This window comes from Salvelinus fontinalis, chromosome 32 (genome assembly GCF_029448725.1).
Source record: "Salvelinus fontinalis isolate EN_2023a chromosome 32, ASM2944872v1, whole genome shotgun sequence".
In the NCBI taxonomy this organism is placed as follows: domain Eukaryota; kingdom Metazoa; phylum Chordata; class Actinopteri; order Salmoniformes; family Salmonidae; genus Salvelinus; species Salvelinus fontinalis.
Window position 1 is genome coordinate 9,925,453 of NC_074696.1, and position 19,940 is coordinate 9,945,392.

At 45.2% G+C, this 19,940-nt stretch overlaps 1 protein-coding gene across 6 annotated transcripts in view; it reads right to left on the reverse strand.

Annotated features, from left to right (window-relative positions):
* The window catches only part of LOC129830698 (gamma-aminobutyric acid type B receptor subunit 1-like), a 301,577-nt gene that overhangs the window by 167,353 nt on the left and 114,284 nt on the right, over positions 1-19,940 (reverse strand). For all 6 annotated transcript variants that reach the window (XM_055893314.1, XM_055893313.1, XM_055893311.1 and 3 more), the window contains exon 7: positions 17,982-18,142. In XM_055893314.1, coding sequence (XP_055749289.1) covers positions 17,982-18,142 — 161 coding nt within the window. The remainder of the gene's footprint in view (positions 1-17,981; positions 18,143-19,940) is intronic.

The window sequence follows — 19,940 nt, forward strand, 5'->3', positions numbered from 1 at the left end:
CTCCATATCCTTATCCCTGTCCTAGATACAGACATCTAGTCTCTCCGTATCCTTATCCCTGTCCTAGATACAAACCTCTAGTCTCTCCGTATCCTTATCCCTGTCCTAGATACAGACCTCTAGTCTCTCCGTATCCTTATCCCTGTCCTAACTAGTGACATCTAGTCTCTCCGTATCCTTACCCTGTCCTAGATACAGACATCTAGTCTCTCCGTATCCTTATCCCTGTCCTAGATACAGACCTCTAGTCTCTCCGTATCCTTATCCCTGTCCTAGATACAGACCTCTAGTCTCTCCGTATCCTTATCCCTGTCCTAACTAGTGACCTCTAGTCTCTCCGTATCCTTATCCCTGTCCTAACTAGTGACATCTAGTCTCTCCGTATCCTTATCCCTGTCCTAGATACAGACATCTAGTCTCTCCGTATCCTTATCCCTGTCCTAGATACAGACATCTAGTCTCTCCGTATCCTTATCCCTGTCCTAGATACAGACATCTAGTCTCTCCATATCCTTATCCCTGTCCTAGATACAGACATCTAGTCTCTCCGTATCCTAACCCTGTCCTAGATACAGACATCTAGTCTCTCCGTATCCTTATCCCTGTCCTAGATACAGACCTCTAGTCTCTCCGTATCCTAACCCTGTCCTAGATACAGACATCTAGTCTCTCCGTATCCTTATCCCTGTCCTAGATACAGACATCTAGTCTCTCCATATCCTTATCCCTGTCCTAGATACAGACATCTAGTCTCTCCATATCCTAATCCCTGTCCTAGATACAGACATCTAGTCTCTCCGTATCCTTATCCCTGTCCTAGATACAAACCTCTAGTCTCTCCGTATCCTTATCCCTGTCCTAGATACAGACCTCTAGTCTCTCCGTATCCTTATCCCTGTCCTAACTAGTGACATCTAGTCTCTCCGTATCCTTATCCCTGTCCTAGATACAGACATCTAGTCTCTCCGTATCCTTATCCCTGTCCTAGATACAGACCTCTAGTCTCTCCGTATCCTTATCCCTGTCCTAGATACAGACCTCTAGTCTCTCCGTATCCTTAACCCTGTCCTAACTAGTGACCTCTAGTCTCTCCGTATCCTTATCCCTGTCCTAACTAGTGACATCTAGTCTCTCCGTATCCTTATCCCTGTCCTAGATACAGACATCTAGTCTCTCCGTATCCTTATCCCTGTCCTAGATACAGACATCTAGTCTCTCCGTATCCTTATCCCTGTCCTAGATACAGACATCTAGTCTCTCCATATCCTTATCCCTGTCCTAGATACAGACATCTAGTCTCTCCGTATCCTAACCCTGTCCTAGATACAGACATCTAGTCTCTCCGTATCCTTATCCCTGTCCTAGATACAGACCTCTAGTCTCTCCGTATCCTAACCCTGTCCTAGATACAGACATCTAGTCTCTCCGTATCCTTATCCCTGTCCTAGATACAGACATCTAGTCTCTCCATATCCTTATCCCTGTCCTAGATACAGACATCTAGTCTCTCCATATCCTAATCCCTGTCCTAGATACAGACATCTAGTCTCTCCGTATCCTTATCCCTGTCCTAGATACAGACATCTAGTCTCTCCGTATCCTTATCCATGTCGTAGATACAGACATCTAGTCTCTCCGTATCCTATCCCTGTCCTAGATACAGACATCTAGTCTCTCCGTATCCTTATCCCTGTCCTAGATACAGACATCTAGTCTCTCCGTATCCTTATCCCTGTCCTAGATACAGACATCTAGTCTCTCCGTATCCTTATCCCTGTCCTAGATACAGACATCTAGTCTCTCCGTATCCTTATCCCTGTCCTAGATACAGACATCTAGTCTCTCCGTATCCTTATCCCTGTCCTAGATACAGACCTCTAGTCTCTCCGTATCCTTATCCCTGTCCTAGATACAGACATCTAGTCTCTCCGTATCCTTATCCCTGTCCTAGATACAGACCTCTAGTCTCTCCGTATCCTATCCCTGTCCTAGATACAGACCTCTAGTCTCTCCGTATCCTTATCCCTGTCCTAGATACAGACATCTAGTCTCTCCGTATCCTTATCCCTGTCCTAGATACAGACATCTAGTCTCTCCGTATCCTTATCCCTGTCCTAGATACAGACATCTAGTCTCTCCGTATCCTAACCCTGTCCTAGATACAGACATCTAGTCTCTCCGTATCCTAACCCTGTCCTAGATACAGACATCTAGTCTCTCCGTATCCTTATCCCTGTCCTAGATACAGACATCTAGTCTCTCCGTATCCTTATCCCTGTCCTAGATACAGACATCTAGTCTCTCCGTATCCTAACCCTGTCCTAGATACAGACATCTAGTCTCTCCGTATCCTTATCCCTGTCCTAGATACAGACATCTAGTCTCTCCGTATCCTTATCCCTGTCCTAGATACAGACCTCTAGTCTCTCCATATCCTTATCCCTGTCCTAGATACAGACATCTAGTCTCTCCGTATCCTTATCCCTGTCCTAGATACAGACCTCTAGTCTCTCCATATCCTTATCCCTGTCCTAGATACAGACATCTAGTCTCTCCGTATCCTAACCCTGTCCTAGATACAGACATCTAGTCTCTCCGTATCCTAACCCTGTCCTAGATACAGACATCTAGTCTCTCCGTATCCTTATCCCTGTCCTAGATACAGACATCTAGTCTCTCCGTATCCTTATCCCTGTCCTAGATACAGACATCTAGTCTCTCCGTATCCTAACCCTGTCCTAGATACAGACATCTAGTCTCTCCGTATCCTTATCCCTGTCCTAGATACAGACATCTAGTCTCTCCGTATCCTTATCCCTGTCCTAGATACAGACCTCTAGTCTCTCCATATCCTTATCCCTGTCCTAGATACAGACATCTAGTCTCTCCGTATCCTTATCCCTGTCCTAGATACAGACCTCTAGTCTCTCCATATCCTTATCCCTGTCCTAGATACAGACATCTAGTCTCTCCGTATCCTTATCCCTGTCCTAGATACAGACCTCTAGTCTCTCCGTATCCTTATCCCTGTCCTAGATACAGACATCTAGTCTCTCCGTATCCTTATCCCTGTCCTAGATACAGACCTCTAGTCTCTCCATATCCTTATCCCTGTCCTAGATATAGACATCTAGTCTCTCCATATCCTTATCCCTGTCCTAGATACAGACATCTAGTCTCTCCGTATCCTTATCCCTGTCCTAGATACAGACATCTAGTCTCTCCGTATCCTTATCCCTGTCCTAGATACAGACATCTAGTCTCTCCGTATCCTAACCCTGTCCTAGATACAGACATCTAGTCTCTCCGTATCCTAACCCTGTCCTAGATACAGACATCTAGTCTCTCCGTATCCTTATCCCTGTCCTAGATACAGACATCTAGTCTCTCCGTATCCTTATCCCTGTCCTAGATACAAACATCTAGTCTCTCTGTATCCTAACCCTGTCCTAGATACAGACATCTAGTCTCTCCGTATCCTTATCCCTGTCCTAGATACAGACATCTAGTCTCTCCGTATCCTAACCCTGTCCTAGCTAGTGACATCTATCCGTATCCTTATCCCTGTCCTAGCTAGTGACATCTAGTCTCTCCGTATCCTTTTCCCTGTCCTAGATACAGACATCTAGTCTCTCCGTATCCTAACCCTGTCCTAGATACAGACATCTAGTCTCTCCGTATCCTTATCCCTGTCCTAGATACAGACCTCTAGTCTCTCCGTATCCTTATCCCTGTCCTAGATACAGACATCTAGTCTCTCCGTATCCTTATCCCTGTCCTAGATACAGACCTCTAGTCTCTCCGTATCCTTATCCCTGTCCTAGATACAGACATCTAGTCTCTCCGTATCCTAACCCTGTCCTAGATACAGACATCTAGTCTCTCCGTATCCTAACCCTGTCCTAGATACAGACCTCTAGTCTCTCCGTATCCTTATCCCTGTCCTAGATACAGACCTCTAGTCTCTCCGTATCCTTATCCCTGTCCTAGATACAGACATCTAGTCTCTCCGTATCCTTATCCCTGTCCTAGATACAGACATCTAGTCTCTCCGTATCCTTATCCCTGTCCTAGATACAGACATCTAGTCTCTCCGTATCCTTATCCCTGTCCTAGATACAGACATCTAGTCTCTCCGTATCCTTATCCCTGTCCTAGATACAGACATCTAGTCTCTCCGTATCCTAACCCTGTCCTAGATACAGACATCTAGTCTCTCCGTATCCTATCCCTGTCCTAGATACAGACATTTAGTCTCTCCGTATCCTTATCCCTGTCCTAGATACAGACATCTAGTCTCTCCATATCCTTATCCCTGTCCTAGATACAGACATCTAGTCTCTCCGTATCCTTATCCCTGTCCTAGATACAGACATCTAGTCTCTCCATATCCTAACCCTGTCCTAGATACAGACATCTAGTCTCTCCGTATCCTTATCCCTGTCCTAGATACAGACATCTAGTCTCTCCGTATCCTTATCCCTGTCCTAGATACAGACATCTAGTCTCTCCGTATCCTTATCCCTGTCCTAGATACAGACCTCTAGTCTCTCCGTATCCTTATCCCTGTCCTAGATACAGACATCTAGTCTCTCCGTATCCTAACCCTGTCCTAGATACAGACATCTAGTCTCTCCGTATCCTTATCCCTGTCCTAGATACAGACATCTAGTCTCTCCGTATCCTTATCCCTGTCCTAGATACAGACATCTAGTCTCTCCGTATCCTTATCCCTGTCCTAGATACAGACCTCTAGTCTCTCCGTATCCTTATCCCTGTCCTAGATACAGACATCTAGTCTCTCCGTATCCTTATTCCTGTCCTAGATACAGACATCTAGTCTCTCCGTATCCTTATCCCTGTCCTAGATACAGACCTCTAGTCTCTCCGTATCCTTATCCCTGTCCTAGATACAGACATCTAGTCTCTCCATATCCTTATCCCTGTCCTAGATACAGACATCTAGTCTCTCCGTATCCTTATCCCTGTCCTAGATACAGACATCTAGTCTCTCCGTATCCTTATCCCTGTCCTAGATACAGACCTCTAGTCTCTCCGTATCCTTATCCCTGCCCTAGATACAGACATCTAGTCTCTCCGTATCCTTATCCCTGCCCTAGATACAGACATCTAGTCTCTCCGTATCCTTATCCCTGTCCTAGATACAGACATCTAGTCTCTCCGTATCCTTATCCCTGTCCTAGATACAGACATCTAGTCTCTCCGTATCCTTATCCCTGTCCTAGATACAGACATCTAGTCTCTCCGTATCCTTATCCCTGTCCTAGATACAGACATCTAGTCTCTCCGTATCCTTATCCCTGTCCTAGATACAGACATCTAGTCTCTCCGTATCCTTATCCCTGTCCTAGATACAGACATCTAGTCTCTCCGTATCCTATCCCTGTCCTAGATACAGACATCTAGTCTCTCCGTATCCTAACCCCTGTCCTAGATACAGACATCTAGTCTCTCCGTATCCTTATCCCTGTCCTAGATACAGACCTCTAGTCTCTCCGTATCCTTATCCCTGTCCTAGATACAGACATCTAGTCTCTCCGTATCCTTATCCCTGTCTTAGCTCGTGAAATGCTGCTTGTTTTCCTTGTCTGTATTTCCGTATGTGTGGAGCCACGCTCTCTGTTGATGAGCGAGAGATGACACAACTACTGCGGAGCTTCAGACTTGTTGCTCACGTGAGCATTATAACACTGGCAACTACCTTCAGCTGAAGTAACTAATCCGTTTTCTTCAAAAGAACAGTTGTGGATGGTTAAAGAAACAAACGATCACATTTGGAAAATGAGGTCTAACATGCTAAAACGTGAAATATCCCTTTAACAGGGAAATGCTTAACTTCCCAACAATGCAGAGAAAAAGAAAATAGAGGAATAACAGAAAAGTAAAACACGTAATAATAAAAGTAATAATAAATACACAATGAGTAACTAAAACTTGGCTTTATACACGGGGTACCAGTACTGAGTCGATATGCAGGGGTACCAGTACTGAGTCGATATGCAGGGGTACGAGTACTGAGTCGATATGCAGGGGTACCAGTACTGAGTCGATATGCAGGGGTACGAGTACTGAGTCGATATGCAGGGGTACCAGTACTGAGTTGATATGCAGGGGTACCAGTACTGAGTTGATATGCAGGGGTACCAGTACTGAGTTGATATGCAGGGGTACCAGTACTGAGTCGATATGCAGGGGTACCAGTACTGAGTTGATATGCAGGGGTACCAGTACTGAGTTGATATGCAGGGGTACCAGTACTGAGGTGATATGCAGGGGTACCAGTACTGAGTTGATATGCAGGGGTACCAGTACTGAGTTGATATGCAGGGGTACGAGTACTGAGTCGATATGCAGGGGTACCAGTACTGAGTCGATATGCAGGGGTACGAGTACTGAGTCGATATGCAGGGGTACCAGTACTGAGTTGATATGCAGGGGTACGAGTACTGAGTTGATATGCAGGGGTACGAGTACTGAGTCGATATGCAGGGGTACCAGTACTGAGTCGATATGCAGGGGTACGAGTACTGAGTCGATATGCAGGGGTACCAGTACTGAGTTGATATGCAGGGGTACCAGTACTGAGTCGATATGCAGGGGTACCAGTACTGAGTTGATATGCAGGGGTACCAGTACTGAGTCGATATGCAGGGGTACCAGTACTGAGTCGATATGCAGGGGTACGAGTACTGAGTCGATATGCAGGGGTACCAGTACTGAGTTGATATGCAGGGGTACCAGTACTGAGTCGATATGCAGGGGTACCAGTACTGAGTTGATATGCAGGGGTACCAGTACTGAGTTGATATGCAGGGGTACCAGTACTGAGTTGATATGCAGGGGTACCAGTACTGAGTTGATATGCAGGGGTACCAGTACTGAGGTGATATGCAGGGGTACCAGTACTGAGGTGATATGCAGGGGTACCAGTACTGAGTTGATATGCAGGGGTACCAGTACTGAGTTGATATGCAGGGGTACCAGTACTGAGTTGAAATGCAAGGGTACGAGGGAAATTAAGGTAGATATGTACAGTTGAAGTTGTAAGTTTACATACACTTAGGTTGAAACTCATTTTTCAACCACTCCACAAATTTCTTGTTAACAAACTATAGTTTTCACAAGTCGGTTAGGACATCTACTTTATGCATCACACAATTTTCCCAACAATTGTTTACAGACTCTATTACAGTTCCAGTGGGTCAGAAGTTTACATACACTAAGTTGACTGTGCCTTTAAACAGCTTGGACAATTGCAGAAAAGGATGTCATGGCTTTAGAAGCTTCTGATAGGCTAATTGACATCATTTCAGTCAATTGGAGGTGTACTTGTGGATGTATTTCAAAGCCTACCTTCAAACTCAGTGCCTCTTTGCTTGACATAGAAAAATCAAAAGAAATCAGCCAAGACCTCAGAAAAAAAAATTGTAGACCTCCACAAGTCTGGTTCATCCTTGGGAGCAATTTACAAACGGCTGAAGGTACCACGTTCATCTGTACAAACAATAGTACGCACGTTTAAACACCATGGGACCACGCAGACGTCACACCGCTCAGGATGGAGACGCGTTGTGTCTCCTAGAGATGAATGTACTTTGAGGCGAAAAGTGCAAAACAATCCCAGAACAACAGCAAAGGACCTTGTGAAGATGCTGGAGGAAACAGGTACAAAAGTATCTATATCAACAGTAAAACGAGTCCTATATCGACATAACCTGAAAGGCCGCTCAGCAAGGAAGAAGCCACTGCTCCAAATCCGAACTAAAAAAGCCAGACTATGGTTTGCAACTGCACATGGGGACAAAGATCGTACCTTTTGGAGAAATGTCCTCTGGTCTGATGAAACAAAAATAGAACTGTTTGGCCATAATGACCATCGTTATGTTTGGAGGAAAAAGGGTGAGGTTTGCAAGCCGAAGAACACCATCCCAACCGTGAAGCATGGGGGTGGCAGCCTCATGTTGTGGGGGTGCTTTGCTGCAGGAGGGACTGGTACACTTCACAAAATAGATGGCATCATGAGGATAGAAAAGTATGTGGATATATTGAAGCAACATCTCAAAATATCAGTCCGGAAGTTAAAGCTTGGTCGCAAATGGATCTTCCAAATGGACAATGACCCCAAGCATACTTCCAAAGTTGTGGCAAAATGGTTTAAGGACAACAAGGTCAAGGTATTGGAGTGGCCATCACAAAACCCTGACGTCAATTCTATAGAAAATTTGTGGGCAGAACTGAAAAAGCGTGTGCGAGCAAGGAGGCCTACAAACCTGACTCAGTTACACCAGCTCTGTCAGGAGGAATGGGCCAAAATTCACCCAAATTATCGTGGGAAGCTTGTGGAAGGCTACCCAAAACGTTTGACCCAAGTTAAACAATTTAAAGGCAATACTACCAAGTACTAATTGGTGTATGTAAACTTCTGACCCACTGAGAATGTGATGAAAGAAATAAAAGCTGAAATAAATCATTCTCTCTACTATTATTCTGACATTTCACATTCTTAAAATAAAGTGGTGATACTAACTGACCTAAGACAAGGAATTTTTAAGAGGATTAAATTGGAGGAATTGTGAAAAACTAAGATTAAATGTATTTGGCTAAGGTGTATGTAAACTTCCGACTTCAACTGTACATATAACTATGAATAAAGTGACAGAAAGTAAACTGTAGCAGCAGCGTATGTGATGAGAAAAAATGTTTGTGCAAAAAAGGGTCAATGCAGATAGTCCGGGCAGCTATTTGGTTAACTACTTAAGTACTTAGCAGTCTTATGTCTTGGGGGGTTGAAGCTGTTCAGGGTCATGTTGGTTCCAGACTTGGTGCATCGGTACTGCTTGCTGTGCGGTAGTAGAGACAAAAGTCTATGACTTAGGGGACGGGAGTCTTATAGAATTTTTAGAGACTTCCTCTGACAACGCCTGGTATAGACGTCCTGGATGGCAGGGAGCTCGACTTAGTACACATTACCCTCTGTAGCGCCTTGTGGTCCAATTCCAAGCGATCGCCATACCAAGTGGTGAATCAGCCAGTCAAGATGCTCTCAATGGTGCAGCTGTATAACTTTTTGAGGATCTAAGGGCACATGACAAATCTTTTTAGCCAACTGATAGGGAAAAGGTGTTGTCGTGGCCTCTTCTAGACTGTGTTGGTGTGTCCGGACCATGATATGTTCTTAGGGATGTGGACACCGAGGAACTTGAACCTCTCGATCTGCTCCAATACAGCCCCGTCCATGTGAATGGGGGCGTGCTCGGCCCTCCATTTACATGATCAGCTCCTTTGTCTTGCTGACGTTGAGGGAAAAGTTGTTCTGGCACCACACTGCCAGGTCTCTAACCTCCTCCCTATTGGCTCTCTCATCTTCGTTGGTGATCAGGCCTACCACCATCTTGTTGTCGGCAAACTTAATGCTGGTTTTGGAGTCAGGTGCGGCCTAACAGTTGTGGGTGAACAGGGAGTACAGGAGGGGACTAAGCACACACCCCTGAGGGGCCCCCGTGTTGAGGGTCAGCGTGGCGGATGTGCTGTTGTCTACCCTCACCACCTGGGGGCCTGTCCAGGATCCTGGAGATCTGTCCACCTGTCCAGGATCCAGTTGCAGAGGGAGGTGTTCAGTCCCAGGGTCCTTAGCTTAGTGATAAGCTTGGAGGGCAATACGCTGAGCTGTAAATGAACAGCATTCTCACATAGGTGTTCCTCTTGTCCAGCTGGGAAAGTGCAATAGATATTGCGTCATCTATGGATCCGTGGCGAATTGGAGTGGGTCCAGGGTGTCTGGGATGAGGGTGTTGATGTGAGCCATGACCAGTCTTTTCAAGCATTTCATGGCTACAGATGTGAGTGCTATGGGACGATAGTCATTTAGACAGGTTATCTTTACGTTCTTGGGCACAAGGACTATGGTGGTCTGCTTTAAACATATAGGCATTACATAATGGGTTAGGAAGAGGGTTGAAAATGTCAGTAAAGACACTGGTCAGCGCATGCTCTGACTACACGTTCTGGTAATCAGTCTGGCCCTGTGGCCTTGTGAATGTTACCCTGTTTAAAGGTCTGACTCACATCGGCTACGAAGAGTGTGATCCCACAGTCGTCCGGAACAGCTGGTGCACTAATGAATGGTTCAGTTTTGATTACCTCGAAGTGTGCATAGAAGGTATCTAGCTCATCTGGTAGGCTCCCGGTCACTGGGCAGCTCGTGTCTAGGTTTCCCTTTGTAACCGTGATAGTTTGCAAGCCCTGCAACATCCAATAAGCATTGGAGCTGGTATAGTAGGATTCGATATTAGTCCTTTGTTGGTGCTTTTCCTGTTTGATAGTTAGTTGGAGGGCGTAGCGGGATTTCTTATAAGCATCCGGATTAGGGTCACACTCATTGAAATTGGTAGATCTAGCCTTTAGCTCCATGCAGATGTTGCCTGTAAATCCATGGCTTCTGGTTGGGATATGTATGTACCATACAGTCACTGTGTGGACAATGTAGTCGATGCACTTATTAATGAAGCTGGTGACTGATGTGGTAAACTCCTCAATTCCATAGGATGGATCCCGGAACATATTCCAGTCTGTGCTAGCGAAACAGTAGCTTCCGTATTGAGCGTGTCACTGGTACTTCCTGTTGGAGTTTTTTCTTGTAAGCAGGAATTAGGAGGATAGAGTTATGGTCAGATTTGCTAAATGGAAGGTGAGGGAGAGTAGTAATCCATGGCCTGTAATCCATGGCTTCTGGTTGGGATATGTACGCACAGTCACTCTATCAGCAGGATAGAGTTATGGTCAGATTTGCCAAATGGAAGGCGAGGGAGAGCATAGTATGCATTTCTGTGTGGAGTAAAGGAGATCTCGAGTTTTTTCGCCTCTAGTTGGACACGTGACATGCTGGCAGAAATTAGTTAAAACAGATTTCAGTTTTCCTGCATTAAAAGCATCGGCCACCAGGAGTGACGCCTCTGGATGAGCATGTTCTTGTTTTCTTATGGCCCTATATAGCTTGTTGAGTGTGGTCTTAGTGCGAGCATCGGTTTGTGGTGGTAAATAGACAGCTCTAAAAAAAATATATAGATGAAAACTCTCTTGGTAAATAGTATCGTCTACAGCTTATCATGAGGTATTCTAACTAAGGCGAGTAAAACCTCAAGACTTTGTTAATATTAGAGATCAGACACCAGCTGTTGTTAACAAAGAGACACACCCCCCCTTTGAGCTTCCCCGATGCTGCCGTTCTGTCCTGCCGATGCACAGGAAAAACTAGCTAGATGTATATTATCCATGTCCTTGTTCATTCACGACACCTTGAAACACGGGATATTACAGTTCTTCAGGTCCCGTTGATAGGATAGTCTCGAACGGAGCTCGTCCAGTTTGTTCTCCAGTGACTGCACGTTCGGAGGTTAGAGGTCACTTTATGTACTCACCGATGTAGTTTGGTCAGGGTGCCCTTACTTCGGCCTCTCTTATGCCGCCTTTTTTATTTTCCGTGTCTCAAGGATTAGGGCCTGGTCCGTGGTGAGCAGTATGTCCTGCGCCTCTGATTAGTTGAAATTGACATCTTCATCCAAATGGAGGTTGGTGATCGCTTTTCTAATGTCCAGAAGCTATTTTCGGTCATAGGAAACATTATGTACAGACAAGTAAAGATCAGCATTTTTAAAAAAGCACTCAAAATAGCAGAACTGGTCAGGAGGCGGTAAAACAGCTGTGCAGCTATACAGCAGCACCAGGTAATGGAGGTCTAGTGTGTGTTTGTGTGGGGGGGGGGGGAGAGCGAGCGAAAGAGATGGTAGAGGTATTATGATAAAGGTTATGTGTGGAGGGTAAACCCATCAATCCTGTACTCACAAAAATAAAACTCCATCAACTTAGAAATAAAATGTAGCCTATAGGCATTATTGCTATTGCTCAGCCCTAAAACTAACTAACCAAATCAAATACATATCTGTGTAATACAAAAGGAACACTAAATCCAGAGTTAAAGTCATGGGGAGTGTTCTCACTGATCTAACCCTGACACTTTGGGGAAATCAGGACCCCCTCCATCCACATCATCTCCCCCCCCCCCCCTCCACACACACACCTCCTCCTCCTCACACACACACACACTGGGGATGTGTCTTCAACTTTATTGAACATAGGGCCTGGGTGGATATTTAATAAGCATTTGTAAAGTTCCAGTTTGGGGAATAACCATATTCACTAGCGAGAAGGAAGAAGTATTTTCTGGTTGATGATGACACGGTCTGTGTCCCAAATGGCACCCTAGTCCCTATATAGTACACTAACTGTTCACCATGAGCCATACAGTACATAGTGCACTATATAGGTAATAGGGAGCCATTTGAGAGGCAGAAACAGGCACTTTGTCTCGTGCTCAGCAGTGTCGCTGTCCGTGGTGTTGAATCCCTAATCAGTCACCAGATCCATTAGAGCTCAGATCCACGAGAGTCAACTACTCCTCATCATGCAGCCAACCGGGAAGACACTTTGTAAGTGCCTATGATGGAAGACTGACCCGACCAAAAAGGCACTTCTTCCATTTGGCTAACTACACTGAACACTCAATAGGAGTCTCCCACAACGAACGTGCTCACATCATCTCACCGTCCATCTGTTTCTCAGTTCAAGCAACGATAGTAAGTGCACAATCTTTCCCTTTTCTTGGAGAGAAATCTGTAGTTCTTTGTTTGTTTGAACTGCGGTTGTCTTGGTTACTGTTGTCATGCTAACCTTTAACCACCCCCCCCTTCCTTTTTTACACCCCCCCAGTCTTTTGAAGTAAGGTTCCGATGCAGGGCAGTTTTAACCAATCAGAGCAATGCTCTTAGGAGCACCAGCCAGTCACAGTGCATATAACTATTAACAGACTGTGAGTGTGGTCGTGTGTTGGCATCTCTCTCCCGTGAAGGGGAAGAGGGACGCAGGTGGGAGGAAGAGGCGGAATGGTAGAGAGAGAGAGAGAGAGAGAGAGAGAGAGAGAGAGAGAGAGAGAGAGAGAGAGAGAGAGAGAGATGACAGATGTGTGAGAGAGAGAGAGAGAGAGAGAGAGTGAGAGAGAGAGAGAGAGAGACAGAGAGACAGAGAGACAGAGAGACAGAGAAACAGAGAGACAGAGAGACAGAGAGAGAGAGAGAGAGAGAGAGAGAGAGAGAGAGAGAGAGAGAGAGAGAGAGAGAGAGAGAGAGAGAGAGAGAGACGGGTGGACTGAGTGAAAGTAAATAGAGATTGAGGAACATGGAGGTTTAGACCAGACTAGAATAGACAGCACTTGTCTTATCATTAGTGGTGAGGATGGTAATATGTCAATGCAGATAGTAGTCCCATACAACGCTCCCCTACATTCTGCTTATTTTTGACAGCACCATTTCACCAGGTCAAATTCCCGGTCCAACAGAATAACACAGGCTACATAACGATGTACGTTGCTCATAAGATTCATTTTCTACTAAGTGCATTAGTGTTGCTAACATGCTGTGTTGTCATGTGTTGCTACCATGCTGTGTTGTCATGTGTTGCTAACATGCTGTGTTGTCATGTGTTGCTACCATGCTGTGTTGTCATGTGTTGCTAACATGCTGTGTTGTCATGTGTTGCTACCACGCTGTGTTGTCATGTGTTGCTACCACGCTGTGTTGTCATGTGTTGCTACCACGCTGTGTTGTCATGTGTTGCTACCACGCTGTGTTGTCATGTGTTGCTACCACGCTGTGTTGTCATGTGTTGCTACCATGCTGTGTTGTCATGTGTTGCTAACATGCTGTGTTGTCATGTGTTGCCGCCTTGCTGTGTTGTTGTCTTAGGTCTCTCTTTATGTAGTGTTGTGTTGTCTCTCTTGTCGTGATGTGTGTTTTGTCCTATATTTTACATTTTTTAATAATAAAAAATATATATTTATATATCCCAGCCCCCGTCCCCGCTGGGAGGCCTTTTTCCTTTTGGTAGGCCGTCATTGAAAATAACTGACTCTTAACTGACTTGCCTAGGTAAATAAAGGTTAAATAAATAAATCAAATTAATTAGCCCGTCTTAGCAGTGGCGTACTTATCATTAAACAGAAGAGGCCTCAGGCCTCACATCATCAAGGGCCCTAGTGAGCATAATACAAAAAAATAATGCTAGTAATAATTGTTTTAATATAATGTCTCCCGCTTCCCTCCCATGCTCTACTCGAGGACTCCCCCCTCCACTCCCCCAAACAAATGACCCGCTGTCGTGGGCTGCTCCGCTCATCGCCCTCATTCTGTCTTGCTTCAGCAGCAAATCTGCGGGAAGCTTCAAAAGTTGCAAAGGAAATGGGGAGGGAGGGGGGTTTTGTGCCCAGGTACCCTGGTAAATGAGGCCACATTGTTGACAAAAAAGCCAAATAATTATTAATAAACGATCAATCATTTATTTCCATACATATTTCACATTAATATTAATATAACCCACGTTTTTCTCATAGCAGAAACAATTGTCATGAATCACCCATGGACTGGTTCATAATAAGGGACTATTCCCCCCTGACAGAGTTGGACTATTCCACCCTGACAGAGTTGGACTATTCCACCCTGACAGAGTTGGCTTCTTCCACCCTGACAGAGTTGGATTCTTCCACCCTGACAGAGTTGGACTATTCCACCCTGACAGAGTTGGATTCTTCCACCCTGACAGAGTTGGACTCTTCCACCCTGACAGAGTTGGACTCTTCCACCCTGACAGAGTTGGACTCTTCCACCCTGACAGAGTTGGACTCTTCCACCCTGACAGAGTTGGACTATTCCACCCTGACAGAGTTGGACTATTCCACCCTGACAAAGTTGGACTATTCCACCCTGACAAAGTTGGACTGACAGAGATGGACTATTCCACCCTGACAGAGTTCCTGTGCATATATGACTGCAAAAATTACTTTAATTTCAATTACTGTAAACTGTAGCAATGAGGCTTTTTGAGAGTGGGGCAGATAAAAAAAAATAAACAGTTAAGAAGATTGAATTTGAACAGAAAATGTACCTAAATTAACACATTTACTAGCCTCGACCTGGGGACTCCAACTCACGAAGTCTGCCCTGCCTCTTAGAGAACACGAATCAAAGAAACACAGTCTATTCGAGCTCATTAAAAACAACTGAGAAAATTAAAGAATTCACAAAGGACAACTTATTATCCAAATGACGGCACGCATGACATAGATGAACACAGATTTGGTATTCATATGATGCAAATATAAGCAAAACAAAGTTGCAGTAAAAACAAGCCATTATGAATCAAATGTTGATCTAATATGAATAACGATCCAGTCTGAATTATTAATGTAACCATAAACCACGTAATTCAGACACTTTGGATGGGATAAATGGATGTTTACGCAGAAATGATGCAAAACACTTTTTTTGCGGTTAGGTTAGCCTCGGCTACTCACCATGCTATCGTAGTGGATCAGGTTAGCCTCGGCTACTCACCATGCTATCGTAGTGGATCAGGTTAGCCTCGGCTACTCACCATGCTATCGTAGTGGATCAGGTTAGCCTAGGCTACTCACCATGCTATCGTAGTGGATCAGGTTAGCCTCGGCTACTCACCATGCTATCGTAGTGGATCAGGTTAGCCTCGGCTACTCACCATGCTATCGTAGTGGATCAGGTTAGCCTCGGCTACTCACCATGCTATCGTAGTGGATCAGGTTAGCCTAGGCTACTCACCATGCTATCGTAGTGGATCAGGTTAGCCTCGGCTACTCACCATGCTATCGTAGTGGATCAGGTTAGCCTAGGCTACTCACCATGCTATCGTAGTGGATCAGGTTAGTCTAGGCTACACACCATGCTATCGTAGTGGATCAGGTTAGTCTAGGCTACTCACCATGCTATCGTAGTGGATCAGGTTAGCCTCGGCTACTCACCATGCTATCGTAGTGGATCAGGTTAGTCTAGGCTACTCACCATGCTATCGTAGTGGATCAGGTTAGTCTAGGCTACTCACCATGCTATCGTAGTGGATCAGGTTAGCCTAGGCCACTCACCATGCTATCATAGTGGATCAGGTTAGTCTAGGCTACTCACCATGCTATCGTAGTGGATCAGGTTAACCTAGGCTACTCACCATGCTATCGTAGTGGATCAGGTTAGTCTAGGCTACTCACCATGCTATCGTAGTGGATCAGGTTAGTCTAGGCTACTCACCATGCTATCGTAGTGGATCAGGTTAGTCTAGGCTACTCACCATGCTATCGTAGTGGATCAGGTTAACCTAGGCTACTCACCATGCTATCGTAGTGGATCAGGTTAGCCTAGGCCACTCACCATGCTATCGTAGTGGATCAGGTTAGCCTAGGCCACTCACCATGCTATCATAGTGGATCAGGTTAGTCTAGGCTACTCACCATGCTATCATAGTGGATCAGGTTAGTCTAGGCTACTCACCATGCTATCGTAGTGGATCAGGTTAGTCTAGGCTACTCACCATGCTATCATAGTGGATCAGGTTAGTCTAGGCTACTCACCATGCTATCGTAGTGGATCAGGTTAGCCTAGGCTACTCACCATGCTATCGTAGTGGATCAGGTTAGTCTAGGCTACTCACCATGCTATCGTAGTGGATCAGGTTAACCTAGGCTACTCACCATGCTATCGTAGTGGATCAGGTTAGCCTAGGCTACTCACCATGCTATCGTAGTGGATCAGGTTAGTCTAGGCTACTCACCATGCTATCGTAGTGGATCAGGTTAACCTAGGCTACTCACCATGCTATCGTAGTGGATCAGGTTAGCCTAGGCTACTCACCATGCTATCGTAGTGGATCAGGTTAGTCTAGGCTACTCACCATGCTATCGTAGTGGATCAGGTTAGTCTAGGCTACTCACCATGCTATCGTAGTGGATCAGGTTAACCTAGGCTACTCACCATGCTATCGTAGTGGATCAGGTTAGCCTAGGCTACTCACCATGCTATCGTAGTGGATCAGGTTAGCCTAGGCTACTCACCATGCTATCGTAGTGGATCAGATTAGCCTAGGCTACTCACCATGCTATCGTAGTGGATCAGGTTAACCTAGGCTACTCACCATGCTATCGTAGTGGATCAGGTTAGTCTAGGCCACTCACCATGCTATCGTAGTGGATCAGGTTAGCCTACTCTACTCACCATGCTATCGTAGTGGATCAGGTTAACCTAGGCTACTCACCATGCTATCCTAGTGGATCAGGTTAGTCTAGGCTACTCACCATGCTATCGTAGTGGATCAGGTTAACCTAGGCTACTCACCATGCTATCGTAGTGGATCAGGTTAACCTAGGCTACTCACCATGCTATCGTAGTGGATCAGGTTAGCCTAGGCCACTCACCATGCTATCGTAGTGGATCAGGTTAGTCTAGGCTACTCACCATGCTATCGTAGTGGATCAGGTTAGCCTAGGCTACTCACCATGCTATCGTAGTGGATCAGGTTAGCCTAGGCTACTCACCATGCTATCGTAGTGGATCAGGTTAACCTAGGCTACTCACCATGCTATCGTAGTGGATCAGGTTAGCCTAGGCTACTCACCATGCTATCGTAGTGGATCAGGTTAGCCTAGGCTACTCACCATGCTATCGTAGTGGATCAGGTTAGTCTAGGCTACTCACCATGCTATCGTAGTGGATCAGGTTAGTCTAGGCTACTCACCATGCTATCGTAGTGGATCAGGTTAACCTAGGCTACTCACCATGCTATCGTAGTGGATCAGGTTAACTTAGGCTACTCACCATGCTATCGTAGTGGATCAGGTTAACCTAGGCTACTCACCATGCTATCGTAGTGGATCAGGCTAGCCTAGGCTACTCACCATGCTATCGTAGTGGATCAGGTTAACCTAGGCTACTCACCATGCTATCGTAGTGGATCAGGTTAACCTAGGCTACTCACCATGCTATCGTAGTGGATCAGGTTAGCCTAGGCTACTCACCATGCTATCATAGTGGATCAGGTTAGCCTACGCTACTCACCATGCTATCGTAGTGGATCAGTTCCAGTTCGTACTCTGGCAGTATATCCGTTCTCTTGTTCACCAAGTCGAGGGCCATCTGAGCGGACGGGAGGCATGCTTGGCCCCCGGGCCAGCCTCCGCTCATCGGGAAGAGGGCACCGATGTAGAGCTTCTTCTTGCCTAGAGCCGGGCAGGACCAAGAGAAGAGTAAAGTCAACGAGGCGAAGATCAATGTCTGGCCGATGATGGAGCGTCGACCCCCGGGTAGACTTCGACAGGACACCGCCATGGTGGAAGTTTTAGAGTGTCAGAAACTTGGTTTTAAAAGGTAGAAAATGGTGTATGCCGCCGATGGTTGAGAATTGTCTTGGTGACTATTCTCCTCTGATATTGTTCTGCTGTTGCTGCGTCAAGAACTCTTGTAAGTGTGTTTTTTGTCGTGACAAAATAAACAATTTTTATTCCTCATAAAATAGCCAATCTATCACAACACTAGTACTTTTCGTCTGTAAATAAATGTTACTGTTCAGTCTGAGCAACCTACACAAAATGCTGTTTTCTGTCTCTAAATTATTATTCCTCTGTCTTTGAACTCAACATGTTGGTCTTGGAACAACATTATAAACACGACCCAAATCCACAGTAGCCTATAAGTAAATCCAGTTGGATATCATTTACAGGTAGATACCCTCTTGCAGTTACGCGTTTAGCGTAATCAGTAGCCGGGGTGAGAGTAAGTTCAATTGAAATGAACAGACAGATAAGGTCAATTAACGATACATGCAGGTTGGAAGTCTCTTATTTGAACTTGCTCGCTCGATATGAATAGCCACCGGAAAACCTTGCAGTGGTATAGAATGATTTCGTATCCTGCGATCATTCTTTTGAATTAGTATTTCCGCTGTCCAAGGTTCTGGAAAATATTATATCACTGAGAGCGCCCGGCCGCAAAGTCTCGGGAATTTGATAGAGAAATGTTGAGAGAATCTCCCTTAGTAAAATATTAGAAATAATTTAGAGAGAAATAGGAATACATCCGACGTTAACCTACACTGTTCAACCGTGCTCGTTTTAAATACTCATCTGTCCTTGCCCTATCCAATTCCCTACATACTCACTGCTCTCCCGGAAGATATTGCACTATGATTTAATTAAAAAGGCACGTTAGGTAGTGCACATGTTATGTAGGATCGACCACCGCAATACATAAACATGCCACAGTTGTCTATTCCTGCCCGTTAACGAAGCGCGTGTTGTCAACTCGGAATTTGAACGATGGAATTTTAAACGACAGGTAAGCAGATAACAAGAGTCGAACCCGGTTACCCTTCAGCGGTTAAAACAACAAAATAAACGGTCACAGCAGTGTCTGGTTAAACGTAAGTGTTAAAGTGAACAGGTCCAAGCGTTATTTTTGTTTCGTCGACTGCAGCAGAGAGAGTGAAAGAATGACAGTGTTCCAGTTTACAGAGCACAGAGGGAGGTAGAGAGAGAGAGGTGGTGGAGGGAGGGAGGGAGGAGGTGGAGGGAGAGAGAGAGGAGGTGAAGGGAGAGAGGAGGTAGAGAGAGAGAGGAGGTGGAGGGAGGCTGTTTTGCTCTATCTTTCTCCGTTTCATAAACCACTTTGAATTTGCAATCGCTTAACAGAGCTTCTCAATAACCGTTCTCTCCCTTTTCTTTCCTCAGCCAACTACACACTATAATACTTATTTTTATATTCTAAACTTTAAAGGTCCAATGCGCCTTTTTTATCTGGGTAGCAAATTATTTCTGGGTAGCAATTAACTTACTGGGATTGTTTTCAATTAAAATGGTCAACAAGGAGCAAAAAAAGCTTCTTAGCAAAGAGAAAATTCTCAAGCAAGAATTTCTTTAGGACTGTCTGGGAGTGGTCTGAGTGGGGATGAGAAAACGGAAAACTGCATGTTACTGGCAGAGAGGTTTGGAACTCTTTCTTATATCATTTTTTTTGTTTTTT